We start from the raw sequence: 20,630 nt of genomic DNA, 5'->3' as shown, positions 1-20,630 counted from the left end.
GCATTTGACAAAAGTCACTCTGGAGGTTGAGAGAAATAATTTATACTCTAGGGCATTCTTAAATCAGTAACTTGGCAATATCGGATTCAAAAACCATCTCACTGCTCCTTGCAAAGTTGCATTGCAAAAGCTTCATCGTGTCTATTTGTCTTGCTCTTTGGGTGGGTCGTGTGTGTGTGTGTGGGGGGACCCCATGTTCAGAAACCAATAAATAGATTATATGGGTCCTTACATGTTCAGTCTTCATTGGAGACAACTGTGCCACAAGGCAGGCAGTGAAGTCATGGGCTGCTTTCTCATACATGGTATTCTGGCCAGTGAAGAAAACGAATGCCCTGGGGCAAGTTTTTTAATAAAATTAACAAATTTCATGCCTCAACTTGAAATTCAGACTTGGCAGTGGCCAGAAATGAACAAAGTAATCCTAGATTTCATGCATTGAGGACTGCAAAAGCCAAAGCCAATAGAAAATAAATTTCCTCTTGGATTGACTGCAGTTATAAATGTCAATGTGTGTGATAAATTTGACCATCGAGGGGTTCTTGAATCTTGAGGAAATATATTTGGGGGAGCAATGTAAGCCTGTCTCTATTGAATCATTATGTTAAGCATTCTTATGTTTGCACAGTTGACATTCTGACTACACTTAATTAAAGAGGTTGGGGATTATAGATATAGGCTCATTCTGAGAATACATACTGATGAGCAGGCTGTTAAATATTTAACATGTAGAGGTAAAGACAGTATAACTACGCAGGGAAGGAACATGTAGGCACCGTGTGGTACCCAGGAGAGAGGATTCTGGGCACAATCTGTTGGAGTTGATTAGGAAAGTTGGCCGCAGATCCATTTGGGCTATGGAAACCCTCCAATGGTTCTTGGCATCCCTAGCTCCTGTTTTGTGAACACTACTACAGAACAGTACTATTTTCAGCATCCAATTGGATATGCCCAGTTTTTGGTCCCACTGTTTCTCAAATCCATCAAGCCGTAAACAGATTGAAGAAATCCATGTTCGCCATACTCCAAACTAGCTTTTGTATTTGCTGACACCATCTTTCTTTTGTGTGCTTATCTCAGTCATAACTGATGGATTTCTTTTCTTGCCCCTCTACATCTAGTGACCTAGATATTCAGACATGAAGTCCTATAAATTGTTTTCCCAACTCTACTGTGAGTGCTGTCTTCCTTTCTCCTTCCATGCTGAGAGGACCCCTCCATTAGTCTCATTCATCTGAAACCTTCCTTTCCTTGGCTTCCAGATGAATACTTAGATCCTGCCCTTCCCTGAATAAAAATACCCTGTGACTTGTCATTGCCTATACGACAAGAGAAAGTCAACTGTTTGGCCTTCCTTTCAAAGCATAGACAGTTCAATTATGACCAATCTTACCTCCCAGTGCATACCAGCAAGTATCCTTTTTTTTTTTTCTTTTTTTTTCCAGTTTGGTTTCCTCACAGGTACCTGAGCACATCATGCCTGTTTGAACTCCCAGTTCAAACTGTGAATTTGAACTCCCAGTTTTCCAACCTGTCTCACCAAGTGCTTATTCACTTGAGCAAAGGCAAATTCATCTCTACTGGGATGAGTCCCATCTCTCAGGAACTTAGGTGAATCCTAAGCAGGGATAAGAAGAAGCTGGCTTGATGAAATGCACTTCCTCTAATCTTGTACCTTCAGTTTCTTACTAATTAACTATCCTCTGACCATTTTCCTGTGGTTTTTCCGTCCGCCCTTGTTATCTCTTTTGCCTATTTCTGGTGTCTGATATTGTCCTGCCTCCTTGCCTACTCTGTTGTCTTCTACTTTCTATTCTATTTTCTGTTCATACCTTCACAGGTTTTTCACCTGAATAGAGAACCACAGTGCTTCTCTGTCAGTGCTATCTCTGTGGACACGTCTCAAACCCTCAGATTTCCATGCTCTATCTAGTTTAATCCACACAATGCTAAGAGGTAGGTACTATAATCTCCAGTTTATTGATGAGAAAAGTGAGATTTTTGAAGGTTAATGTTCCCCAAGTACCACATAGATAATAAAAGATGAAGTCAGGATTCGAACTCATGCAGTGATTCAAAGACTATTGCTCTTAACTATGTTGTCTTCACTTAACCCAACTCGCACTTTGAAAATACCCATTTCATCTCTTTGGAAAATTATAATTTCCCAGGATCTAGTGGTACGGTTTTTATTTCTTTTATGTCTACCATATCCTTAGTCTGGATCTAAGCACCAAAAAGGCCTCTAATAAAAATATCTTCTTGAAGAGAATCAGATAGATTCAGGTGCTGAGCCATGTCATTGAGTCTTTAGGTGCTTTAATGGTCTAAACTTGCAGTGTCCAACACCAGAGATGCTAGCCATCTACAGTGATTAAAATGTAAATTACCTACAAATAAATGAAAAATTTAGCACCTCAGATACACTAACCATATTTTAGGTGCCCAATAGCTGCATGTGAGTAAATTTAAATTACGTAAAATTAAATAAAATAAAAACTCAGTTTTTCAGTCTCACTCGATACATTTCAAGTGCTCAACAGCCCATGTGGCTAGTGGCTACTATCTTAGACAATACAGACACAGACCATTTCCATCGTTGATGGAAGATTCTATTAGATAGTGCTGGCAATGTTCTATTTCCCCCAACGTATCCCATCATCCTATGCAGCCAAAGACTAAGGATTACTTTCTAAACACTTAGTAAGAATTAATTTATGTAGTGGTTAAGAACCTGGGCTCTAAAGCCAAATCCTGGTATTGCAACTTACAAGTTATATGGCCTTGGATATGTCACTTAACTTATCTGGTCTCAGTTTTCCCTTCTGTACGATAGGGATCATAATATGAACTACTTCATAGGATTGTTTTAAGGATTAAAAGTATAAAGTGATTACAGTACTTCCTGGTTAAAGTAAGTGTCCAACTGCTGTTAGCTATTATTGCTATGGATGTAATGTTCTCTTGAATGAAAGCCAGAACCACAAAGATAGGTGAATAAAGTTTCTTACGACTCTCTCATAGTTTTAGAAGTTGGATACTATGATTGTAATTAAGTAGCAAGACACATTTAAACATTCTCTCATGGCCAACTTCAGGAAATATATATCTGGATTTTCAGTCAATAAAGGTAGTATTAGGCACATGTTAAATTGGATCACCAAAAATTTGCCAAATATTTTATTCAATCAACACAGTGATTCAATAAAAAATACTACCAGGCCGATTAACGAAGGGACATGTGTATTTCACTTTGTAGAATTACCTTTCAGAGGTCAGGTCCTGTGCCTGATCTGAACCCTCAAAATGCACTGTGTATTAGTATTTGTAGAATTAGTCCTAACATTCTTAGGACTAATGACAATTTCAGTTCTCCCATCTGGTTGGGTATTGCACATAGGTTTTGGATGATGGAATATGTTTCTACGACTATGTTAACACAGAAGAGTTTGAAACACTAAGCTGTTTTAAAAATAAGGAACTAGGGGCTCCTGGGTGGTTCAGTCGGTTAAGTGTCCGACTTCGGCTCAGGCCATGATCTCGCGGTCCATGAGTTCAGGCACCACATTGCGCTCTGTGCTGACTGCTTAGAGCCTGGAGCCTGTTTCGGATTCTGTGTCTTCCTCTCTCTCTGACCCTCCCCCATTCATGCTCTGTCTCTCTCTGTCTCAAAAATAAACGTTAAAAAAAATTAAAAAAAAATAAAAATAAGGAACTAATGTAACAATAATCGAGAACACTGAATTTGGAAAACCATGGAGACACATGCATAAGTGATAATATCAAGAACTCCCAACAGCCTTCACCAGTTGATGGTTGTGGATTTTGAGAATACTCTTCCTATTGAAGTCAATGAATTATCTTCTGGAACTATGGTCCTGCTACCCTGGGAGAAAAGACTTCAAGCTGGCATGTAACTACCAGAGAGATAGATGTAGGGCTGAGATAGGGCAGGGTCACTTACTGATTGAGTCAATCTGAAAACCACATCAGCTCTGGCAATCACTGCTACATCCCGAAGTCTCTCACATCTACTAACTTATTCATGCCATCCAATAGTATTCTCAGGCCTCTCATTACATTACTCTAATTGCTCTATTTCCTAAGTATTGAGATTTTAGTAGTGAATACTGACTGACTTTGTTGGCATTTAATTATCAGTGTTATCTTTCTAGAAGATCCTGCACCTTAAAGAATAAAAATGTGATGCAGATAGATACATCCCTTCTTGGTGTAATGTCATATATTCAATGACTTATTTTCATTTCTTTTTGTAATTTTCACTTCTTCTGAGGTTATAATAAAGAACATTCTTAGCGTAGCAAATTATTTAAATCCATGCAGAGAAAAAAATCGAGGACATATCTTTTTTTATGTGGGATTTATATATAAGCTGTTATTTGAAGGACAAGGAATATTTCATGCTCTATTTTAATTTAAATTCTCTCCTGGCCACCTTACCAAGTATCTGTAGGCATGATATTTTTAAATGAATTATAAGCTCAAAGTTTTCATATATCATGAAGGTTCTCAAAGTTTAAATTACTCCCAAGGACATTTATATCCATTTCCCTTTTAGAGTGACCAATGAAAACATGCCTTTACCCATCAGAATAATTCATGGGGCCATCTCTTCTAACCTGGCTTCCACCCCTGGCTCCTTGGAGGGTTGTTCATAATAAACAAACCACAAAGACAACATGATGAAGATAATAAGATTCTAAAAGTCTCTATAATTGTTAAGGAAACAAGCCTGAGGAAAATTAAAGCTAGTTTCAAAAATGACTCAAACATAAAGACATGATCAGCAGTTCTGCTCTTGAGATAATCGTGAATTAAAGGAGCTTTTAATGCAATTGGAAGATATAGATAGATATATAGATAGATGATAAGTAGATATGTAATTATTCACATATACATATGTGTAAATGTGACATTTAGGGGAAAAGAAATCTAAGTACCCTCATTAACACTACTATTATTAAGACATTTTAACACAGCATTGCAATATCACACAAGCATTTATTATTTGGGTTAAAACGAAGATTTTCACTTCAGCTAGTAATCAGGATTTTAACAGTGACCTAAATGTCTCAGAAGGTAAACCACTCCTTTATTCTATTAAATCAGTCACCTCATGAAGGACTTTTTGGTTACGGTAGCCCTGGGACTTGTTATAAGTTTGTTATTTGTGAATAGCCACGTAGTTTAATGCTTTAACAACCACATATTTAGCTCCATTTATATTTCTTATGTTCTAGTTTCTTCAATTTCTTCTAGTTCAGTTTCTAGTTCTAGTTTCTTCTTCTAGTTCAATTTCTTCTACCTCATGCTCCTCTTATTTCCTGGAATTGAAATTGCTAAGAAAGTCATCAGGTAATGTTTAGAGTGTTGAATTTTACCTGGGATCCTGGGTCTTTTGGAATCTATTTAATTCCATTCTGAGGAATCATCAAATGTTTTCTCTTGGGATGCCAAAAGCCAGACATCCTGTGTTTTAGCTCAAAGCTGAGACATAACCGTGAAAACTAGCAAAATTTATTAAAATCAGATGTCAATCATTACAAACAAAGTCCTTTGGATATAATTATCAAATTAAACCACTTATGCATAGAAAACACTGAAATTGAAGTGTAAATTAGAAGCAAAATCCCCAATACAAAGGCAATTCTCATCATCTGTGGTATGGTCTGCTTTCTCCTGGTAAACTAAATCCTTCTGTTGCTGGTTCTCATAGGAACTGGAGAGCTTAATAAGAGATATTTCAGTGAACTTTCTATTATAAATGGAGTATCTTACATCCTAGAGAATATTAGACTTGCAAAAATAGTTATGCCTTGTTATAGGCCATTGGTTGGTGTCATATTATATACCACCATGGATTCCAACATGAAAGTCTAGTTCAGAATATCATATTTGCAGTCATCAGTAATTATGAATTGTATAGAAGTCGAGTATGTGGGAAGTGGGATAGATATACGTACAAGAGGAAACTGTACAAATACGTACAGAGGCACTGGAGGCAAAGGAAATACACATGCACCTTGAATGACTACTTGTCTACTGCACCAAATAATTTTAGGACTGATGTGCTTTGCCTGCTTTGATCCGTGAGAAAATTTGCCTGATGCAGAACAGAAACTGCAGTCCCATGAATCCTTTGAGTTGTTGCCTCAAGATGAACATTAGTGAGTGTTCAGAGGTTAAGAAACGCCTGCCGCAGTGTTTGTCGAATAGCCTCATACAAGATAGCACCATCAAGGCATTAACCCTATTGCACCACATAAAAACACTTTCACATATGCAGAGTTCAGAAGTAAACCATTTTCTAAACGTAGGAAATTGATAACAAATGCAGCTCGTGAAAGGCTGCTGGGTACCAGCCAAGTGTTTTCTTTCTTGCTTTCTTCTTCTCTCTTTTTTTTTTTTTCTCACTGAGGAGTTAGTACTGCTTGTGGATTCTGCCAGCATCACAGAGAGAATACAACATATGATAAATGTCCATGAGAAATGAGAAATATTGAATCAATGACTATAAAAGGAAGGCAGGAGCTGGGTGGGGTTAGATTTCAACTGAGAAAATCAAGTGGGTTTTTTTTTTTTAATATCCCTCTTGCTGCTTTTAGGAATGCACATGAGCAAAAGCAAGTTCTGTAGGTAATGGTGAGATCAGATTCTAAAATAATTGCTTTGGCTTTTGTTCCTCAATTTAAGAGTTGTGTTTCTAGACTGTATTTGCAACCAAGCTCTTGTCTTATACAAAGTGGAGACCAAGATACCTTGAAGCTTGCTGCTAAATACAATTCTTAAATTTTTTCTTTTTCTTTGGTTGAAAGGAAATGATTTTCTATGTTTAGGGTCTAGGGGTTTTTAAAACATGGCATTTCAGGATCTATCAGCTAGAGTCCTATCATATTTACTATGGAATTCTTTGTGACTAAAAATTTGTCAGATTTATATTATAGAATTTCATGTCGAAGAAAGTCTTTGAAAGAGGAGCATCTTATACAAATGCTTGAAACGGTGCCCTGTGTTTATTTTATATCCTGCTGAAATGCAACATCACACAGTGCTGTGTATTTTATAAAAAGAGAATCCAAGTTTATTTACTAGAAACAATAAATGTTTTTCTAGCAACATTTCCCCCAAAGTTGTGAATCTACAAAATACCTTGCAGATAAACAACTCTTTCAGGTCCTAAGAAAGTAATTTGTACACCAAAGTAGCCATTTATTACATGACACTAGTCATTTGACCGACCTAACACAGCTTCCTTGCGGCTGGCTCTAATTTACAACTTGATAGCAGCTGTCACAATGAAGGAACCAGCTTCATTATCTGATTTGTTTCTGCCATCCCTGCACTCACGAGTCCATTAACATCAGGGATATGTGTTTTTTAAATTACTGAATTAGTCATACTTCCATTAAAAGAGTAGACTTACAAAGTAAAATAGAACAGCCTCTTACTGCATTCCCTTCCATTTCTCTGTCTAGTTGTTTCCATTTATTCCATCAGAGAACATACAGTGAGCCATATTCTCAGCAGGCAGGGTCTCATCTGCTCTAGCCTCATGCATAAACCAGAACAAGGTCCATACCAGCTACTTAGTAAACATCTGTTGTATTAATGAATCTCAGAAGATGAATGGATAATACCCACTGCAGGGTCTCTAGGCCAGGCACAGGTGTAGTGCCCACCTTGCACTCCATGTTTGATGCTCTCATGCCAGTTTGCTGTCTTTAGGATGCCTTACACTTAATAACTGGCTAGTTGGAAAGGAAAAAGAAAGCCCAGGAAGTTTGATATCACTGGATTGTCTGGACTATAAGTGCTCAAGACCTAAACTAAAAATCAAGCTGCTTTGCTGGCTTTTCCCTTCCTCCCTCCCTCCCTTTCTTCCTACTGTCCATCCATCCTTCCTTCCTCTCGCTCTGTCTCTTCCTTCCTCCCTCCCTCCCTTCCTTCCTTCTTTCCTTCCTTTCTCCCTCTCTATTCCTTCCTTCCTTCCTTCCTTCCTTCCTTCCTTCCTTCCTTCCTTCCTTCCTTTTCTCCTCTTCCGTCTTCTCCTTTTTACATTGGAGAGTATCTATATTATAGGGACCCAAACTTCTCTTTACAAAAATTAACACAAATTCTCTGAATCTTCTCAGTTCAAGTCAGTGACAGTGGTAGTGATGAGACTTGATCACAAATCGTTTAGAAAATAAATCAAATAAATATTTATCAATCACTGACTGATCATACCAGACTATTGAAACTGTCATAGGCTACTTGTAAATATTTGGGGCCCATACAGTATTCACCAATTCTGTATGTTACAGCTATTCAACATCAATTATGTCTGACAACACTAATTCAATACTGTCTTCTTTACTATTTTATTCTATATTTACCAAGGTACAGCTTCCCCAACACCCTAGACTAGATTAAGTCCCCTACTGAGTAGAAACTTCTCATCCTGTGCTTCCAGTTTCCTAACACTTTATCATAGTTGATTATAACTAATGTTAACTACATTAAGTTCCCCTAGCATAAAAAAAAAGCATGTATCTAGCTTATTCAATATATCAGGCATTGAATTAATAGGTTAAGATCATTAGAGTCTTACTAACTGGGATAGTCTAAATTATTAGGGTGCATTGTTGGGACACAAACATCTTCAGTTCTCACTTTTATGGAACTATAGTGATAAGTTTCTCTTATACTTGCAGTAATAAACATCCTCTACTATTTCAGTGATAAAAAATGTTACAAAACAAACAGCATTTTTGCCTTTGATCTTATCAGCACTTTTGTCCCCACACACACCCTTGTTTTCTTTCTCCATTTTTTACAGTCTATTAAGTCTTCAAAGGTACCAGATGTTTGGAGGAGGCTGTCCCACATATCCTAGATTTGAAATTATATGCAAGATTTATTGCAGCTACAAAAATATAATTTCAGCCTTAACTTTTGTGCTCATGAGCTAGGTGTAATCTGCAACACGGCCCCTTGTCAAATAGAATAGCTCTTATCCATGGAGGGTTGGTATCAATGCCAAAGACTCAAAATAACCGCAGGGTATTACTGAAAACGAATTCTGCCCACAAACTGTTTCCTTTTAGGAAATTTTAATTTACATAATAAACATTTTCCGAGAAAAGGCCTTTGCACACAGGCAACACTCAAAGGCTAGGCTGGAATAAGCTGAGCATGAATTAAAAAAATTTTTTTTTAACGTTATTTATTTTTGAGACAGAGAGAGACAGAGCATGAACAGGGGAGGGGCAGAGAGAGAGGGAGACACAGAATCTGAAACAGGCTCCAGGCTCTGAGCTGTCAGCACAGAGCCCAACACGGGGCTTGAACTCACGGACCGTGAGATCATGACCTGAGCTGAAGTCAGACGCTTAACCGACCGAGCCACCCAGGCGCCCCAAGCTGAGCATGAATTTAGAGCAACACCTGGGGTAAGTGCCTAAGCCGTGCCTGTCAATGCCTCAAATGACGTCTCTTTCTTCCTGCATGGTTCCTAGGAGTGAGAGCAGAGCGGACTGCAAACCACTCTTATGTTTCCCCAGGTCCTGCTTACATCAGGAAAACAACAGAAATGCATCCTGAGTAGACTCTTGATTTTTTTTTTTAGGATTGCAAAAAAATGAAAATTAAACAACTATGGAACTTCAGAAGTGAACGGAATACCATTGGGTTTTTTAGCTGAACACTTAGAACATTTTATTTTGTCAGTGAAATACCTTTTTACTGACAAATCCACACAACAACTGAATTCAAAATAAATACAATTCACTTATTTTTTGAGAGAAAGAGAGAGAGCACAAGCAGGTGAGGGGGAGAGATAGAATCTTAAGCAAGCTCCACACTCAGTGCAGAGCCTGATGACGGGCTCGAATGCACGACCCTGGGATCATGACTTGGGCCGAAATCAAGAGTTGGAGGCTCAACCGACCGAGCCACCCAGGCGCCCCATAACTCACTTTCAATTAATTTGTGACATAGCAAAGATCATGAGAATGTATCACCGGTTCAATTCTTGTCTTTATTGACCATCGATTGCATCCATTGTTAGCATTTTAGATGAGGACATAAAAAAAAAAACAACACATAAAAATGTACAGACTGGGGCATGAATGCAGCAGATAGAGATGTCATGTGACTGACAGCAACAGGAGTGGAGGAACTGATGGAAAGATGTTAGAAGCCCAAGGGTGATGGGCTACAGATGCCAACCAGAGAAAGGGCTTTCTATGTAATTACTGTTGGATTATTGATTTGCTCACTGGCCTTCCCTGCTGCATTCATGAAGCCTATGACACTGTCATCTCGGATGCATATGTGGAAAACACAGGTGGCACATTTGCCTGATTTCTGTGACAAGTTTGTGAACTTCACATTGGGACAAGTATTAGCAAGAACACATTTTGCTCCAAAATCTATGTTGGTGGTCAATTCTCGGTGCCATAGCAGAGCAAGAGGAAAGAAAAAAGAAGAATTTTCTCACTGATATCCAAGACTAATAAAAAATGAGATAGAGAAACAAAGGGTATGAAATATATTAATGTAGGACTAACCACCAGGCTCTCTTTTAGTTATAGTACATCCAACACATGGTGGGTTCAAATCTGGGTTTTTAAATCAAACGGTTTTCCAGACATTCAATTTCACATCTAATTGGCATCCAGGAAAGCCAACTGATTGAAGGTATGATGTTAAAATAGCCAACCAGCACTGAGGAGAAAAAGCCAATAAGGAAGTCACTGTTGCTCTTCTAAATTAAAAGCCTTATAGTCTCATTCTTAATCACGTCCTGCTCTAAGTAACAAAATCCACATGTCCACCTTCCTCAATAAGGTGCAGGCTGAGCAAAGACTATTTAACTGTGCTATAAATTAGGGTAGTTTCAACCAAAAAGTATGAATAATCTATATGACTCAAAGTGATGGCAATGAGGTTTAATCTGGTTTTAAAATGTGGCAATATTTTTAGATTTCTTGATGAGAGTACTTTTTAATTAGCATTATTTGGAGAGTGTCTCTGCCAAAATTAATCTAAATTCATATTTTAGAAGATCAAGTTATTCTTATTACCTTTCTAAAAAATTCATACTCCCATCCAAAATCTTAGCAAAGAATCATATCATTTCTGAGTTAGAAGGGTACTTTAATGATTAAACTTTTCAAACACTTCCTCATTTTTCAAATAAAGTAACCCAAGATCATGCAGACAGATTCTGTACTCCCACTAAAGGAAGAGAGAACAGTATTTCAATTTATTCTCCCTGAAATGATTTCTGGGATTTTGTTGGATGAGTTCCATTGGAATCTACCCACTCTAAAATTTACTCTTTTTTTGCTTAAAACTTCCAAACCATTTTCCCTGGCTTTCCTAAGCATAACAGCATGTTAGCCGGTGGGTTTCACTGCCAAAGGGCAATGCTTGCAACCGAATCCCGTCTTTTGCACGATGAGCTTAGGTTTCGCCACATTCCAACGCATCTTAGATCTTTTTCCTACCCTACCCCAAACTTAGATGTCAGAAGACTTCATGCGTGCCTTCTGGTTTAGAGGTATGCATAAATGATGAAGGCCCCCAGAAGCTAAGGAATTGCCCTGTGATGTGCACCACTCTGTCCTTCACCATGCAATTGCAGTAAATGCAATCGAAAGTACTTTTATTTGAAGGGCTTTTGTCAGAGGGGGAGAAAACACATTCACTCTTTCAAGGCCTGTGTGTTTTCCTGGGAGAAGCCTGCCTGTAAAATTTGTCCTTTTATCCTTGGATAGCAATTTGGGAAATATCTTTTGGCAGTGCACTTCACCCTGAGCGATTCCTGCAACCCAAGACCAGAGCCACGACTCACAGACTGTCCCTGCGTCTCCCCCACTTTCCAACGTACCTTCTAAAGACAGGAAGGCTGTCTCACGTTGAGGGCTTGAAGCCCCCTTCTCCACAGCACGAGGAAGAAGATTTGCATATTTCGGCAAAAATACCACGCTATTTTCATCATGGATGTCCAAGGAAGGAGTGTTTTACTAGTATCTGTGACTATGTTGAGGGACTAGAAATAAGAACTAGTCCTGAGGATTTTCTTTTTAAGGAGATATTTTCCCCCCTTTCCAAAGGAACTCCCAGAAACTCGACAAGAGTACTTTTTATCCTTGTCAGAGAGATCAGCTAATTCAACAACGCTTGCTTGTACAATCTTTACCAGGACTGTCCCTCACAAACATACCAGGGTACCCTGTTTTTCAGGATTTAAAAAAGAAGGAGAAAAATGTCACCTTTATAATTTGCTAGCAGCTGCTTTCTGTTTTTGTCTTTGCACTTAATCCTCTTTTGCATTTAAATCATCACAAGGGCAGACTTGCCCATGGGGCCCCACAACCTCTGGCTGGTGATCTATGTCTCTGTAATCTAGGGCATGGATCCGTCTAAACGCTCCTTACCTATAAACAGATTCCATTCAGTGTCGAGATCAGCCTGATTGGCCAGGCAGCCCTTCATGACGTTCAGGCAATAGTTGTTGCAGGGCCTCACGGTGACAAGTCCCCGGCAGTATGGGCAGTACAGCATCTTCATGAGAGCTCGGATGCAGCCCGGGGTGGGGCTGACCTGCAGATTTATTGACAAGAAAAACGAAAATCAGAAATAAGAAGGATGAGAGGGAGGAAATTAAAAGAGGTAACTCATTTTCTCCTTGAAAAACAAAAACAAAACCAAAAACAAAACGGAGAAATGGCTCTCAAAACCTCCAGCAAGTGGAGCAAAGCAACTTAACCCTTTGTTATACGTGAGCTCGAAGCCAGTCCACTCCTGTCAAATACTTGGTCGATAGCATAATAATCGATTTTCATCAAATGTCCCCATCAACATTTTGGTATCTATGTCATCGTAATTCAGCCCTAGAACCTGGACACCATTTCATCGCAATAGAACGTGACATGAGATAATGCACGTGAAAGCAATTTGCCAAGTTAAAGGCTCCATAAAAATGTAGGTACGATTAAAGTTTAATGTGACACCTTTAGAAAATTTTCCAACTGGTTATTTGACCCTGTTTCTAAAGGAGGTTGGCAGATACACTTCCTTTGTACCTAACTTTTTAAAAAGGATCGATATCAACCTGTCTGGCATTTCTAAGATCCAGGCTTGCTTAGAAGCAATGGAACTGCCAAGGCACTATCTTCAGGCATTTGAAGCTTTGCAGTTCTGGGAACTTTGTGGAAAATGGACCCCGGTGTTGAATGTAAGGAGAAATCCTTGCAGTAATTCAACTAATGATGGAGTGGCATTTGCCTCGAATAAGAAAAGCTGAGGTTCTTCTGAGTCCATCGGTTCTAAATCACTAAAATCTCTTTTGGACTCATTGAAAATTCTAATTTGACTTCAAGAAGAAAGACTATTTAAAACAGTATGAACCAACAACAGGAAAAAAAAATACAGAAAACTCTTTTTTTAAGACTAGACACAAAATTATATTTATTTGGCTGATTCCACCTAATTTTGGTGTTTTTGTCAAATAGCCATATGGTGCTGTTCTTGTGTTCCAGACATGAGAACAAGTCTAACTTGTATCATTTGGATCTCGTGGAGACTTAACAGTCTGATGACACAGAGCTGGGCCCACAGGTGACATTACGTGTCAAGGACATTTAGATATTGACAAAGCGTAACATCAATGTAAAGGTGTACCAATAAAGGGTAGTTCTGCATAAATAGGTACTTTCCACTACTCTGCCTGATCTCCGTCATTTCATCGTTTGCCTAGAAACCGCATTTGAATTTTGTTTTGTTTTGTTTTGATTTCTTTATTTTTTACTGCAGTATTATCTGACACACAATGTCACATTAGTTTCAGGTGTCCAACACTGTGATTCAACCTCTCTGTATGTTATGTTGTGCTCAGCATTGGTGTAGTTTCCATCTGTCACCACAGAACAGTATTATAGTACCACTGACTATATTCCCTGAGCTGTACTTCATCCCTGTGACTTGCTGGTTCCCTAACTAGAGGCCTGTGCCTCCCTCTCCCCTTCAGGGATACTGCCCATTCTCCCCCCTCTTCCTTCTGGCAACCATTTGTTCTCTGTAATTACAGGTCTGATTCTGCTTTTTGTTTGTTTGTTTATTCATTTGTTTTGTTTTTTTTAGATGTCACATATGAGTGACATCATAGGGTATTTGTCTTCCTACACGTTTGCGGTTTTTAACGCGAGGCTTCGTTTTGTTGGTAACATTTTCTTACTTTTACGACATATACTGACAAAATCCTTAATCCGTTGTTTCAGAAAATGAAGCTACTTACTATTTATTTATTTATTTACTTAGGCGCTGAAGATTCTGGTTGTTCTTTTGAACATGTTTGCATTTTATTTCCAAAATGTTATACAAGTTTTCAAACATACAGAAAAGTTGAAAGACTGTTATAATGTACAATACCCTCGCTCCTAGGTCCCCATTTAACATTTTCCTATACTTACTTTTTCGAATATCCACCCATCCTTCTATCTATCCATTAGTCACCTTACTTTTTATGCATTCAAAGTAATATCCTTTTGGTTTTTACTTTTCCTGGTAGTTTAATGTTGGCTCTAATAAAACAGAATTAACAAGATCAGCAATAGAAAGTTAGTGTATTAAGTACTTCAAATCAAATAAGTGAAGTAAAATATAACTGGCCTTACTTTATAAAGATATTTAGAGAATGGTTTAATATCCATGACTTTTAAAATTTATTTTCCAACAGCAAAAGAAAACAAAAAAAAGATACCAAAATTGAGGAGTTTGGTGATTTGAAAAAAATTTTTTTTAACATTTATTTATTATTGACAGAGTGCAAGTCGGGGAGGGGTAGAGAGAGCAGCACACAGAATCCAAAGCAGGCTCCAGGCTCTGAGCTGTCAGCATAGACCCTGACCTGGGGCTTGAACCCATGAACTGTGAGATCATGACCTGAGCTGAAGTTGGACACTTAGCTGACTCAGCCACCCAGGTGTCCTGGGGAGCCTGGTGACTTTTAACTTGAGAGCACATTGGTGTCACAGTATCATCCTCTCCAGATAGGCTATTTTGTGAATATGGCAAATTTTATCCACAACGGAGCAATATTGTCTTAATAATTTCTTTTATCCACATATATCCCAAGCCAGTCGCAGAAAATAGAGAAAATAATTCTGTATTTTCCATTCAGAATTTATGTGGAATTTCAAATTCTTATGCATTCTACTTATTTGATATGGTTGCAATCCTACAAACTTGTGCCCACAGAATTTTGTTTTCCATAGCCTTGTGACTTCTGTCGTGACCCTGATGCCTTTCTCCAGAGACTCTGTTTTCACCTGAGTTTCTCCAGAAACTGTTTTCACCTGAGCTGGCTATGCAATTTCGTCCTTGGACTGTGTTGGATTTTTGGTTTTCTTGCTATTGGTTTTATAGGATGCTTTGATTCTTCTCACTCAGTATTCCAGTACCAATATGGAGCATGTGTCAATACCTGGGATGCAAATTTGAGATCTTTTAGGCTGTAGGGATTCTGTCACCCTCATAACCTGCACTGCTCTGCAAAACAAGAACATCGTTAACAGGCATTGTAATGATGATTTAGGCACTCAGGAAGAGCCTTGTGAATTGAACTCTCTATTGTGTTCCTCAATTTCTTGGTCACACTGAGATTCAAAGAAAAAAAGAAAGACAGTTTTATCCCTCTTAGCATTCAATTGTTACTTTTTAAGTTTGTTTTCAAAGGCTATTGATAGCATTAATTCCTAAGCTTCTTCTTTTTTTTTTAATTGTGTTGGAACCAGTACAATTTTCTCAGTCTGACATTTTAGAAGAGTCTCCTCTCCAACTCAGGGTAGCAACCAACAGAGAAAATTGAACAGCCTTAATAACCTACAAGAACAATGTTGTTCAAGTTAAATGTGGGTCTCTCAGTACTTTTGGAAATGACATCCCTCCTGGTCAAATAAAGGGCATTTGAAGAAGAAGAAAATGGAGTGTGGAGCATCAAAGTTTAAGCTTTCGTGTTCACAGACCCATATTTTTTGAAAGACACAACTGCATGCTTGAATTAAAATAAAAAAAATCATCACTTCAAACTGAAGACTTTAATTTTTTTTATTAAAAAAATTTTTTTTAACGTTTATTTATTTCTGAGACAGGGAGAGACAGAGCATGAACTGGGGAGGGTCAGAGACAGGGAGACACAGATTCTGAAACAGGCTCCAGGCTCTGAGCTGTCAGCACAGAGCCTGACACGGGGCTCAAACTCACGGACCGCGAGATCGTGACCTGATCTGAAGTTGGCCGCTTAACCGACTGAGCCACCCAGGCACCCCCAAACTGAAGACTTTTAGAAGTAAGTCTCTGAAAAGAAGGTTGTTTTAGATGCCAATTGTGTGAGGGATATTTCTATTTTTAAATATTTACTGGTGTTTTATAATTGGGCTATAGCAAATTTTTAAAAATATTTTTATATTTAAATCAATATAGACTCACAAGATGATGCAAAAAGAGTGGAGTCTTGGGTACCCCTCACTCACCAATGTCACTTGATGGTGACATTTCAAATAACTGTGGTAGGATATCTAAACAAGGAAATTCATTGGTATGTTACCACAAACTGGTCTATAGCCCTTATTTAGTGTTCATGAGTTTTTCAACCTGCTTTCAAAATAAAGGAGTTCTAAAAACTCACATTTAAAATTTAGAGTGGAGTAATATCTCTAACATATAGTGTGGCAAATTTATAAAAATTGCAAACAATTAGACAAAAAATTTCCCACTAAAGAAAATGTGTTCATTTAGAAAAAATAAAGAATATAATCCATGTTGAGAAACAACATGTTGAATGTCTTTTTAGTTAATGTGGATATTTTACTATTTTTGAAAAATGTAGCTGTAACTCCTTAGATATTGAAACTTGACTGGGAAAGGGCACCTGGGTGGCTCCGTCAGTTAAGTGTCTGACTTCGATTTGGTAGGGAAAAATCTGTTGTATGATGGCCAACAGGACTGATAAAAGAATTTCAGTCCCAGCCTGAAGACTTCCCTTCCAGGTTCTTGTTCCCACCCTGCTTGCCTCAGGTGCCAAATAACTACTGTTGGGAAAATAAGTAAAGTTCTGCACCATAAGATGGCTGATGGGACTAAAACAAACTTTAGTTCCCAACTTAGAGGCTTCTCTTCTGGGTTCTTCCTGCCTTGTTTGCCACACACGCGAAAGTCATCACAAATGCGGAAGATGACGCTATAAATTACCCTTCCCACCTGCATTTGGCTCAGATCTCTGGGGAATGATCTCCTCTGAGCCCACTGGTGTAAAATAAACCTTCTTCCTTCCAAGATCTCCGCGTGCTGGTTGGTTCTTCTGCCGGGTGATCCAGACCAGTTTCCGTTATAGATTCAGGTCATGATCTCCCGGTTCATGGGTTCAAGTCCCACATCGTGCTCTGTGCTGACAGCTCAAAGCCTGGAGCTTGTTTCAGATTCTGTGTTTCTCCCCCACTCATGCTCCCTTTCTGTCTCTCAAAAATACATTAACATTAAAAAAAAAGAAAGACTGGGAAATAAACTTAGGTAAATCAGTAAATTGGTAAGTGTATAAAAGTGGTATCCACTTGCTATGAATATTTATTTGTGCTGTCACCTAACTTTTACATGCTGTCCTTCACCACTAGAATGACTTTGTCAAGAATGCACAACAATGGGGGGGGGGGTTGGAGAACAGTCAATGGTTCCTACTCCATTATCCTACGATCGAAAAGATACACACAAGTTGGTGAGTCTACCAAGTAAGATTCCAATATCATTTCCCTGCATCTTGGGTTTAGACCTTCTGTTAACTTCTTCTGAAGCTGTTTATATATAATGACATTAATAATCATTTTATAGATGCTATTATAATTGACTAGTTTCAATAATCATATAATTTATAACTAAGCTTTCTTACAAAATAACATAAAAATAAATAACATAAAAATAATTGAGCTCTCAGGTTACAACCTTGTGGTTTTTTCTTGATGTTGTTTGTGTTTCTTTTTTAAAAGATTAAAGCAAGATACACTGAAACATGGCAAGAAATATAAAAAGAACCCTTAATAAAACTGTATTGAGAGAGACGACGAAGACTTATTTACCTGGTTCATCACGCGTATTAAGATGTCACAGCAAGTAATTCTTACATTTTCTAAATGTGATTTGAGGCATAGCACACCCATAACCAAAAAATAGAAATTCATTTCATGTCCTTAATATATGTAAGATTTTTTGTATCTGAACCAGCATTTATGCATTGATGCTCATGTTAGCTATTTTTAATAGCAGCCAATGTAAAATACATCTATTACTTAGAATATTTTTAGAAAACAAGACATGTCCAAGTTATAAATCTATATACACAATGAACATATACCTAGTAAGTGCTTGTTTCTATGGAAATCATATAGCCAAAATAATCAAATAAATCTATTTGTCTTCTTCTGCTCCCAAAAGACAAACAAGTTAATGTAAATAAACTATTTAACCAGAACAAATTAAAACTGTGTTTTGAGCAAGACTCCATGCCATTCTCCATAGTTTCTAATCTAGGGTTGTAAGAAATGATGAGGTATTTCTACTCACCATCTTAACATATCATGAAATTCTGAAGGATCTTCTTGAGGTCCTCAAGAAAGATTAGATTCCATTCAAAGTAGTTTCATATTAAGTAATTTTAATTTTTTTAAGCAGCCTATACCCTGTAAACAGGCTCTGTAGTAAGTTCATGAGAACTCAAATCTCTTTCTTCTTTGTTCAGTTATGCAACTTTCATTCATCCAGTATTCATGGGGATGAATAAAAGAGATCTCCAATGTCAGGATGCTCAGATTACATTCATTTCCAGATCACTTCAGGGAAAAACTTATGTGTCTTGGTGAAGTGCCATGGAAAGGGAACCCAGGAAAGGGCATTTAGTGTAGAAGGGGAAGCAGGGTCCCCAGGGAAGGCTTCTGAAGGAAGTCATGAAACAGATGTCTGTAAGAGAAGCACAGGAGGTAGACAACATCACAGAAATGGTAGAGTTGGGGCTGCTGAGAATCAGTCCTTCCACTGAAGCAACCAGTAAGCTAGCAAAAAATGACAGAATCAGCTTTCTCAGAATTTGAAGATTTAGTTGCAAACAAAACAAAACAAACAAACAAACAAACAAACAAACAAAAAAACAACTTACAGCAGCCAGGAGAGTGCTTAATAAAGACAGAGACTGCTAAATTTCAGTAAAAAGGCGCTGCTAAACCTCAAGCCTTAAGATATTTATAAAGGTTATAATCATACGAAGTATCTTCTCTGACTATAAATAGCATGAAGCTGGAAATTGGTATCAGAAGGAAAACCAGAAAATTCACAAACATGTGGAAATTAAACCACACACTCTTATATAACCAATGGGTTAAAGAAGAAACCAGTAGGGAAATTAGAAAACACTTACGTGAACAAAAATGAAAACACTTATGAAAACAAAAATAAAAACTTATTGCCATAAATGCCTACATTTAAAAGAGAATATTTCAAATCAATAACTCATGTTGTACATAAAGGATTTACATAGGAAGAGCAAACTAAAAGCAAAGTTAGCAAAAGAAAGGAAATGATGAAGATTAGGAGGGAGAAGAAACTTGAGTTTCAGTCTGTTCTTTTTCCAGTTCCTTAAGGTATAAAGTTAAGTTATTGATTTGAGATTTTTCCTCTCCTAGAAGGTGGGAGAGAAGTGTGGGATCAGCTCTCCCTCTGAGCCTCTAAAAAGAATCAATTCTGCCAATACCCTGGTCTCAGACTTCTGGCCTACTGAACTGTGAGGGAATACATTTCTGTGGTTTTAAATCACTGGTGGTTAAGTTATGGTGGCCAAGAAAACTAATGAACACACCAACAAATTAGATAACCTGGATGAAAGAGGCAAATTACTAGAAATATGACCTACCAAGGCTAAATCATGAAACATTAGGAAATATGAAAAGATCTATAATAAGTAAAGAGGTTGGACTGGTATCAAAAGCCTGCCAACAATGAAAAACTCTGGACCAGATGGCTTCACTGGTGAATTCTATCAAACACATAAAGAAGAATTAGCAAAATCCTTCCTAAACTATTCCAAAATACAGAAGTCAAGGAACATTTCCTAATTCATTCTTAGAGACCAGCATTACTTGATAGCAAAGCCAGACAAAGACATAGGAGGAAAAGAAAACTGTAGACAGATATGCCTTTATAATAGTAGATGAACAACAAAATACTAGCAAACTGAATCCAACAGTACATTAAAAAAATTATACACCACGACCAAGTGGAATTTATCCCAGGAATGCAAGGGAGGTTCAAGATAAGAAAAATAAATCAATATAATAAATCATATTCATAGAATAAAGGGAGAAAAACCCACATGGTAATCTCAGCTGATGCAGAAAAAGCTTCCAACAAAAGCTACCACTCATTCATAATAAGTACCTATGGAAAATCCGGAATAGAAGGGGACTTCCTAAACATAATAGAGACCATTTATGAAAAACCAACAACTGACATCATTCTCAATGGTGAAAGAGTTCCCCTAAGATCAGGAACAAGACAAGAAGGCCTGCTTTCACCACTGTTTT

At 37.8% G+C, this 20,630-nt stretch overlaps 1 protein-coding gene across 2 annotated transcripts in view; it reads right to left on the bottom strand.

The window, feature by feature from the left end:
• The window catches only part of GPC6 (glypican 6), a 1,119,186-nt gene that overhangs the window by 342,958 nt on the left and 755,598 nt on the right, over positions 1-20,630 (bottom strand). For both annotated transcript variants that reach the window (XM_043581540.1, XM_043581530.1), the window contains exon 4: positions 12,447-12,612. In XM_043581540.1, the coding sequence (XP_043437475.1) occupies positions 12,447-12,612 (166 nt within the window). The remainder of the gene's footprint in view (positions 1-12,446; positions 12,613-20,630) is intronic.

This window comes from Prionailurus bengalensis, chromosome A1 (assembly GCF_016509475.1).
Source record: "Prionailurus bengalensis isolate Pbe53 chromosome A1, Fcat_Pben_1.1_paternal_pri, whole genome shotgun sequence".
Lineage (NCBI taxonomy): Eukaryota > Metazoa > Chordata > Mammalia > Carnivora > Felidae > Prionailurus > Prionailurus bengalensis.
The sequence above is the reverse complement of the archived record's forward strand: the minus strand, read 5'-3'. Positions and strand labels throughout refer to the sequence as shown.